Genomic DNA, 10,040 nt, shown 5'->3' with positions numbered 1-10,040 from the left:
CGCGCGCGCGCCCTGCCAGCCGGACGGCGCACGCGCGCTTCGCCTGTCTCGGGAGGGACCGCTTCTGCCAGCGAGTGGCCTGGGGAGAGTCTAGAGCGGCCAGGGCGGCTGTAGCGACCCCTAGAAGCTGGGAGGTGGTTCTATCTAATGCCTTGGGAAAGGCGCTTAAACCTTTCTGGAGCGGTTGGGAGACTGGGTTTACAAATCTCCAGCTAACTGTTTACTAATCTCAGCTATACCTAATTCCACCATGCGGGTCGTTTAGTCCTTACCATCCTACCCAGAACACTGCCCCGTGTTCATCCAATCAGTTGCCCAAGTCAGTCATCAGGGTGTCGCTTCTATCTCCTTTCCACTATCCCCACTGTCCTCCGCCCTGACCAAACCATCTCACCAACTTACGCTCTTTTGTGTCCACCTGCGGGCTCTCCCCTCCAATTTATCCCCTATCAGGAGGCCAAAAAGATGCTTTTGTAACAGGATTCAGATCACGGTTCCCCGTTTAAAGCTCACCTACTGCCCTCAGAATACACTCCCAACTTCCTGCTATAGCCTACAAAGCTTGCATAATTTGGCCCCCTCCACCCTCTGATTTCGGGGGCTCTCTTCCTCTTCTGTAGTCCAGGATACCTGTTGCCTGTGGTCCTTTGCTAATGTTCCTATCTTTCACATTCTTCCCTAATATTTCCCCCCATTGTTTTGTGTATAAAAGAAGAATTTGCTTGGAATATCGCCTCTTCCGGGAAGCCTTCCTGGATTCAACATGTTTATTGATAGTGACTTTCTTTTAAAAAACCTCACCTGAGGATATTTCTTTTTCATTGCTTTTCAGAGAGAGAGAGTGCAAAGGGAGGGAGGGTGAGAGAAAGAGAGAGAATATTGGTGTGAAAGAGACACTTCGATTGGTTGCCTCCTGGGGGCAGGGAGTGAATTCCCAACCCAGGTACATGCCCTTGTCCCAGTATCCTACCGGTGACCCTTCCATGCATGGGTGGATGCTCTAACCACTGGACACACTGTCCAGGGCATATTGATAATGACTTAAAATCAATTCTTATTGATGAAAATATATTGAGCCCTAGCCAGTTTGGCTCAGTAATTAGAGCATCTGCCTGCTGACTGAAGGGTCCTGGGTTCCATTCCTGTCAAGGGCAGGTACCTCAGTTGCAGGCTGGATCCCCAGCCCCTGTTGGTACATGTGTAAGGTAACCAACTGATGTGTCTCTCTCACATCCACGTTTCTCTCTCTCTCTGTCTCTCCCTCTCCCTTCTACTTCTCTCTAAAAATCAATGGAAAATATTCTTGTCAATCCTCGGGTGAGGATTAACAAAAATATTTAAATTTAAAACAGAAAGTGTATTGAATAAGTTGGAAATTAATAATGAGTCAGAATGAGTAAATGAATCCAAAAAGAGGAACAAGAAAGTGACTAGAGCTAAAGTGCTTGCAGCTCCAGTGCTGAAATCTCTGACAGATTTGGGTAATTTTCTGCAGCAGAAGGTTACTGGAAGTTTCCAAATGCCTAAACAGAAGGTACTGGACTAGATTAGAGGATTGTTTCGGGGTGTGCAAGCCCCAACCTCCCTCCTGAAGATCCTGAAGGGGTTATTATGAATGGTTTGAAAGAACACCCGGGTGATTATGATGGGCAGCCTCAACGTTGACCCACTGGCCTAAATCATTGCATACTGCCAGAATATAATTAGCTATAATTGCTTTTTAAAAAAGTTGTTCTTGCTTCGGCAGCACATATATTAAAATTGGAACGATACAGAGATTAGCATGGCCTCTTCGCAAGGATGACACGCAAATTCTTGAAGCGTTCCATATTAAAAAAAAAAAAGTTGTAGGCACTTCTTGTTGGGGTGCCAATCTAAGATCTGAAAGTTGGGTGGAAATTAGCCAGGAAAAGAGCTGTGGGAAGAGTTTTCTAGGCAAGAAACAGCGTGTGCAAAAACCCTGAGGATTAAACCAGAAACATCTATTTCATTCATTCCCTCTGAATATGTTTAGTGCATATCAAATGCTGCCCAGATTTTATTTTATTTTTGTTCATATAAAAAGTAATTTATAATCTTTTTTTAAAATGTGTTTTTATTAATTTTTAGACAGGAAGTGAGAGGGATAGAGATAGAAAAATGGATGGGATAGGCTGCCTCCTGCACGCCCCCTACTGGGGATCGAGCCCGCAACCCCGGCATGTGCCCTGACTGGGAATTGAATCACCGGGGAGCAGTAATTTGCAGACTTTATTGGTGTTGATTCAGCCGATGTCCAAATAGAATAAACTCAAAACTTCAATCTTCACCTAAAATTGCAGTTTCGGGTTGTCACCTGCACCCTACGTAAAACGTTTCGTCATGACGTAAAAGCCTTGGACCTCCCTCTTCCTATGGACCAGTCCCACGCACTTAGCCAATCACAGTGTCGATCTCTTGGCTTGACACCTCCCACCCCCAATCGCAGAACACCTTCTTCCCACGGGCCGCCCAGAGAAAGCCCGCTTCTCCGCGGGAATATCAATAGGGGAGCTATGGGAGGAATGGAAGCCACGGATCTCGCGAGGATACTTCCTGCGCTCCTCATTTCCCGAGGCGGGACCTCACGTGACGCCATCTTGCGGACGCCGGGGCAGCGGCCGCAGGTCTGTGTGGGCCGCGCTGCGGGGTCGTGGGGTGCAGTGAGCGGCCCTCTTGGGCCGATTCAGTGGTTGGGGACAGACGGGCCTCCCGGCCCCAGGCCGCTTCTTTGAGCCTGATGTTCGCCCGGTGGGTCGTTACGATCCCGATGAAGGGCCTTGCCATCCAAAGGGCGCTCTCCTTGAGGTTATTGTTGCAGCAGCGACCGTTTCCCCCCGTGTTTTTGCGTTAAGTTCACTCCTCCGGGGCCCTCTGCGGTGACGGGTCATTGTGGCCAGGAGGGGAAACTGAGACCCAGGGAGGCGAATGGGGCCAGCTCTGCAGGTGGCGTTTGTGTCCCCTGAGCAAGTTGGACCCTGCAGCCACCCTCTGGCCGGGTGGGGAAACTGAGGCCCGGGGTCACATGGGCTCGGAGACCCTAACAGTTGCGTCCGATGGTCAGGGCAGGTCTAGGTAAGGGGCCTGGATGGTGGGGATTGTCAGGAGCTGGGACTCCCGCCTTCTCATCCTGCTGGATATACAAGGTGAAGACCTGTCTTGCTCCACCCAGTGTCTCAGGATGGGGGTTTCTAGTACCTAGCAGGCCCCGGAAACAGGGTGGTGAACCAAAGACTAGCTTGCCCTCTCGCCAGCTTGACTCCTGTTTTATCCCCAACTTTTGGCATAATGCTTGGCACATAGTAGGTGCCCGATATGTGTTGGTTGACTGAATTAAGAATTATTAGGGCCATCAACTAGACTAATTCAGGGTTTCTCAACCTCAGCACTATTGACATTTGGGGCCCTGCTATGCCCTTGAGGGTGTCAAGCGGCATCCCTGGCCTTCACCCATTACATGCCAATAGTGACTCCTCCTCCCCAAATGTATGTGACAACCAAATGTATCCAGGCATTGCGGGGGGCGGGGGGCAGAACCAATGCTCTAATTGTTTCCAGATTTGGGGATTTCACAAAGTAAAATTCATATAATTAAGTTGGGGGAACTGAGTGTCCTTGACATCATTTGACTCAGTAAGGTTGTTTAATTAAAAAGCAAAAAGAACATCACCTGCTATGACCATACTATTATAAAAGGAAAGGATATTTTAATACCAAGTAGAATTAGAAGGGTTATAATATCAGAATAAAAAGCAGTGGTGACTTTATACTTAAGTGTGTGTTAATTGTGTGTGTACCTTTGAACAGTCTGGATTCCTGGGTGGCGTCGCTTTTTAGGTTGACCTGAGCTTGCTACTGGGCCCACATCACTTCTGTTCCAGTTGCATCAAAGCTAGTGACTCAGGACCACACGAATAAATCCTTGTGATTGTCCTAAAAATACATTTAAGTGGCTAAAGACGACGTATTCTTCACTTGGTGTGGGGGAGTGCGAATCCATGTTTTTGGTAACAGAAAACTGGAGAATGGTATTGTCTTGAAATGGGTAGAAAGGAAGTATGAGTCTTCTGGGTACCTTATATTTCAAGCTTGGGAGGAGGGAGAGCAAGTTTCATCTATGGACAGCTGAGTTTTTCAGAAAGCTGTGGTTGCTTTTAAAAAGTATTCACTTGTATGTATCTTTTACAAAACGAACATAGATTGCCCAAAATAATCTAGATTTTTCCAAGCCAGACCTCCTGGCAGGTATGAGTTTCTAAACTTATATTTAAATATACTTATGGTCATTTTTTTTGCACCATTTTTAATATTATTAGATGCTTTTCTTGAGATTTTTTGGGGGGGGGATGCAGGTAAACTTTTCATTATTATTATTATTATTATTGGTTTTAGAGAGAGGGAGGGAGATAAACATCGATGTAAGAGAGAAACATTAGTCTGTTGCCTCCTGCACACACTCCAATTGGGGCTTGAACCTGCAACCTGTATATGTGCCTGACTGGGAATCAAACCCATCATCTTTCCGTGTACAGGATGACACTCCAACCAACTGAGCCACACTGGCCAGAGCTTCCTTTATTATTATTGGGCAGTGCTTCAGCTCCTGCCTGGCCAGCTCAAAATGCTTTAAGTTGTATTACCTTCATAAGCTCTTTTTATTTTTTAAAATATATTTTTATTGATTTCAGAGAGAAGGGAGAAGGAGAGAGAGAGAAACATCAATGATGAGAGATAATCATTGATCAGCTGCCTCCTGCATGCTCCCTACTGAGGACTGAGCAGGCAACCCAAACATGTGCCCTTGACCGGAATTGAACCCAGGACATTTCAGTCCGCAAGGCTGACGCTCTATCCACTGAGTCAAACCAGGGCCATAAACTATTTTAAAAGAAAATAAACCCTATTCTAATTTTATAGAACTGGTTGGGTTGAAGGTGGATGCTTTGAGTTCCTATTAATGGTTACTTGGGTGATACAGTGTTTTATCTCTTCTTCTACTATTCTCCTCTTCATTGTTGCAGTTACTGTGTTCATTGGTTTCCCCCTATGTGCCAGACCCTGAGTTAGGCGCTCCAGGTACAGTGTAGAACAAGTCTCCCTGCCATCCTAGAGCTGGTATTCTGTAGGAGGAGACATGTTAAACATTGTAAATTTCAGAGCGATTAATGCCACAAGGAAAATAAACCAAGAAGGTGTGACAGTGTCCAGGCAGGATTTCTTAACTTACTAACATTTTGGGCCATATAATTAGTTGTGGTGGGCCATCCTGTGTATTGTAGGATATTCAGCAGTATCCCTCTCTTCTACCCACTAGATGTGAGTGGCAACCTTCCCCCAAGTCATGGCAACCAAAATGTCCCTGGACATTACCAGCTCCTCAGGGTGAGGGTGGCAAAGTCACTCCCACTGGGTAACCACTTTGTACATAGTAGGTGCTACTTAGTGTTTACTTTCGTTATTTCCAGCATTTAATAACGTATCCTTTGACACTTTTATTCACAGTAATGGATTGCAAAGACAGACCAGCTTTTCCAGTCAAGAAGTTAATACAAGGTAACTTTCTGGGAATAGGTTAATATTTGTTCCTAATTTAAATCCTTCATTGTCTCCCCAGTTATAGTTCTTCATTCCCCTTGAGCAGAGGTCCTCTGTAGCAGTAGTAACACAGTTGCTGGCAGGGAGAAAAACAGTTGCACTTTACATTTGGAAGCCTGGGGATCCATTTTATTATACCTCTGTTTCCCTAGGTTCCCAGGAACAAATCAGAGGTCACTGCCTTTACAGCAGCCTTTCCTTACTTCCCCCCGTTGACATTTTGTAATTTTTCAGGGGTGGGGGACTGTCCTGTATATTGTAGAGTTTAGCAGCATCCCTGATCTCTTCCCCCAAGTCGTGACAACCAGACATTGCTAGATGTTCCCTGGAGCAGTGGTCACCAAACTTTTGGACCTCATGGACCACCAGTGATCCTCGGACCACCGGTTGGCAACCGCTGCCCTAGAGGGCACAGCTGCCCTAGTTCAACCCTTGCTGTACAGGAAGATAAATGTCCCCAAATCCTTTTGTATAAAAAAGGAGTGCATTTACACTGAGGCCAGATTAATGGCTGGATTGTATTAAAAACCATGGTTTCTGGTTTTTAAAATTTGGTATATAGTTTCCTCCTGTAACAATTTGCTTTCTCCTCTGACAACTGATAGCAAGTTTGGTGGTGGTAGGATAATAGTCTCCTGAAGTTAAAAGATGAGGGGCAAACCATAGGACCCACGGGCATAATTGCTTTATAGACTGTTAACTTATGAAAAGACACACACACACACACACACACACCAGGCCCCGCAAGGAAGGTTGGGTCATTTTGAGCATATGGAATGTTCAAGTATTGATCAGTTGTCACTCTCCACACTTTCGCTGTATGGATGGTCTCCTGTCTTTTTTTTTATTTATTTTTTTATTTTATTATTTATTACAAAGGGTATTACATATGTGTCCATTTTTTCCCCCCGCCCAAGACAGTCCCCTAGCCTCCCCCATCCACCAGAGTCTTATGTCCATTGGTTATGCTTATATGCATGCATACAAGTCTTTTCCTTTAAGTTGGGCATTTCATGAAAGCTCTAGGAAAACTGTATTTCCTCTGATGGTTCCACAGGAATGGATTAGGGCAGCCCACATTCAATGACTGATGTGAGGTCCCAAGACTTGGCTCTCTGCCTTCATTCAGAGCCACTCCAGGGGCCATTGTCGCTTCAGAGGTCCCCATTGGTGTTTCTGGTTTCTTGGGATATATTCCTAGAAGTGGGATCACAGGGTCAAATGGGAGTTCCATTTGTAGCTTTTTGAGGAAACTCCATACTGTCTTCCATAGTGGCTGCACCAGTCTGCATTCCCACCAGCAGTGCACAAGTGTTCCTTTTTCTCCACATCCTCTCCAGCACTTGTCGTTTGTTGATGGTCTCCTGTCTTTTATTCCAGCTCGTCTGCCCTTCAAGCGCCTGAATCTTGCCCCAAAGGAGAAAACCGAGGACGGAGCGGACAGCACAGGAAGCTTTCCCAGTGCTCCTGCACAAAGTCAAGTCCCCGATGTGGAAACCTCTTTGGACAACTTGGAGAACAGTTTTCATATGGGTTCTGACATAGATTTTAGACCAAAACTTGTCAATGGGAAGGGTCCCTTAGATAACTTTTTAAAAAGTAGAGTCAAAACCAGTATTGGCGAGACCACAGTCATCATTGATTTGACAGAGGACTCAAGTGACCAACCAGACAACATTTCAGCCTACAATAAACTAAATTCTGCAGCCTGTCCCTCCTTGGAGGAGGCTGTAAATAGGGTCAGACAAGAAGCTGGAGATGAGGGGGGGCTGCCAAAGGCTAGTCAGAAGGACGAGCTAACATTTTCTGAAGAGACCCTTTTAGACATTCCATGCAAAACAGAGGAGGAGGGTGCTGGTTCAGGGGGCACAGAGAGGAGAGGAGACGCACAGGAAGCATCTCAGAGCTGCCCCAAGTTGACAGATGGTCCAAGAACGTGCTCAGAGAAGGACCAGGACAGTTGGAGCGAAGCTGGAGGCATCTTGTTCAAAGGGAAGGTGCCCGTGGTGCTCTTGCAGGATATCCTGGGTCTAAAACCTGGAGCCAAGTCTCCAACCATCCCTCTGGACCGGGACACGCCCTCCCGGAGGGAAGTGCTAGAGTCTAGCCACGGAGAAGACTCTGTTCTCAGCCATTCCTCCCTGAGTTCTTCCTCTCCTACCAGCTCACCTGAAGGGCGGTGTGCTTCCGAAAATCAGCACAGCAGTCCCAGTACCTTCCCCACCCTCACACCTGTCCACAGAGTGAGTATCTCCCCAAATCCCAGCATGCTAGAGCTGATGGTGTTTCTAATCCAGCCCCTTTTCATCCTCGGACACGATGCCCCTCGGTGGTGGTTAGAGGCTGAGTGAATGGGGCCACTAACTAGGTCTTGTAACTTCTGGTGCAGAATTTTGATCCTTTTCAATATCAAATACCATTAGAGGTATTCAGTGATGAGTACTATACATTGGGTTGTGTTGGTGGCTGGGTTAATCACCAGTGTGTTGAGGCCATTTTGGTAGCTTTCGTTGTTCACAGTAATCTGGTCAATTTAGTCATTTTAGGAAATGATGGCAGTAGGTAGGCAACTGTAACTTCTCAGCTCCCTCCACTCCTTCCTGTTAGAACACAGACTTGTAGGGGTGGTAAAGAGGCAGTCAGTGTTGGTGAAGAGACCCCGAAAAAGCAATAAGACTATTATGGGGAATTCCGTAGAGTCGACTCTAGTCAGCATGGCCACCAATCTCTTTTGTTGTTAATTCTCACCTGTGGATGTTTTTATGTTGATTTTTAGAGAGAGTGGGAGGGAGAGACACATCGATTGGTTGCCTCTGCTTTCACCCTGACCAGGGCCCAGGATCCAGCCTACAACCGAGGTACATGCCCTTGACTGGAATCTAGCCCAGGACCCTTCAGTCTGTGGGCTGATGCTCTATCCACTGAGCCAAACCAGCTAGGGCATGGCCACCATCTTTAAAAACCTCACTCAAAGCCGAGGCCGGTTTGGCTCAGTGTATAGAGCTTAGGCCTGCGGACTGAAGGGTCCCAGGTTCGATTCCGGTTGAGGGCATGTGCCTGGGTTGCGGGCACATCCCCAGTGGGAGATATGCAAGAGGCAGCTGATCGATGTCTCTCTCTCATCGGTGTTTCTGACTCTCTGTCTCTCTCCTTTCCTCTCTGCGAAAAATCAATAAAATATATTTTAAAAAAAAACAAAAAAAAACCTCACTCAAAGCAGCATAAACAAAAGGATTTTTAAGGATCACAGAAGGCTGACTTTGTTAATGGTGTCTGATCAACACAATGGCAAATGTCACTGTTTTCCGCTGTCCTTAAGGTCTTGTAGATAAAACTGATAAAATCAGTTAAGAATCCCAAAGTGTGTCTAAAGATGTTTTGGGTTTTTTGTTTTGTTTTGTGGAACCTTAGTTTGTTCATCTTAGGTTGTTATTGTTGTTTTTAATATATAAAGTTGGATCTGGGGTGGGTTATTTAATCCCTACTTGCTTAATTTGACTCTAAGCCACCAACCTTGATCACTTTCTGAAATTTGATCTCTAAGGCGGTGGTCGCTAACTGGTGGTCCGTGAGGTCTGAAAGGTTGGCGACCGCTGCACTAAGGAACTCATTTTTCTAGATGATTCTATTTCTTGTTTTTCATCTCCTAAGTATAGGAGAAAATGGCTTCTTCTGTGGGTTCATGAAATATCATCTAAGTTTTTCAGTGTGGTAGATAGATATGCATTTTTAGCTTTATTTTTTAAAAATATATTTCTATTGATTTGAGAGAGAGAGAGGGTGGGAGAACATCGATTGGTTGCCTCCCGTACTCACCCTAACCCGGGGATTAAACCTGCAATCTAGGTATGTGCCCTGACCAGAAATTGATCAGGACAGTTGAATCGGCGACATGTCAGTGCATAGGATGATGCTCAACCAACTGAGCCACAGAGGCCTGAGCTGTTACTCAGACTTTGAGCCCTTCTTGCTGAGCCATATTGTAGTTTATAACACCTTTTATTACTAGCTTAAAGAGCTTTATTTAGCACTAGAGGCCTGGTGCACCAATTTGTACACAGGGCTGGGGGCTCCCCCCAGGCTCCCCCCAGCCCAGCCTGCATCCTCTCCAATCCGGGTGTACACTCACATCCCTCTCACAATCCTGGACCTCTGGCTCCTAATCGCTCACCTGCCTGCACGCCCCCAACTGCCCCCCCAACCCCCGCTGGCCTAGTCACCCTTCACTGTTCCCCTCTGTCAGCCTAATCGCCCCCAATCCTATTCCCCCCACCCCACCCCACCCCTAGCCTGGTTGCCCCACGCAGCCTGCTGTTCAGTCGTTTGGTCGTCCTTCACTAACCTCCCTGCTGGTCTGGTCATAGGCAGCCATCTTGTGAGGGTGTGAGGGTTAATTTGCATATTACCTCTTTATTATTTAGGATATG

General features: G+C 46.4%; 1 protein-coding gene across 1 annotated transcript in view; it reads left to right on the top strand.

Moving 5' to 3' along the window:
• Positions 1-2,631: 2,631 nt before the first annotated feature.
• CHAF1A (chromatin assembly factor 1 subunit A) overlaps positions 2,632-10,040 on the top strand; it is a 30,828-nt gene continuing 23,419 nt past the window's right edge. The window contains exons 1-3 of the mRNA XM_006754047.2: positions 2,632-2,645; positions 5,521-5,571; positions 6,994-7,856. Coding sequence (XP_006754110.1) covers positions 5,523-5,571; positions 6,994-7,856 — 912 coding nt within the window. The 5' untranslated portion in view covers positions 2,632-2,645; positions 5,521-5,522. The remainder of the gene's footprint in view (positions 2,646-5,520; positions 5,572-6,993; positions 7,857-10,040) is intronic.

This window comes from Myotis davidii, unplaced genomic scaffold (genome assembly GCF_000327345.1).
Source record: "Myotis davidii unplaced genomic scaffold, ASM32734v1 scaffold551, whole genome shotgun sequence".
NCBI lineage: Eukaryota > Metazoa > Chordata > Mammalia > Chiroptera > Vespertilionidae > Myotis > Myotis davidii.
The sequence above is the reverse complement of the archived record's forward strand: the minus strand, read 5'-3'. Positions and strand labels throughout refer to the sequence as shown.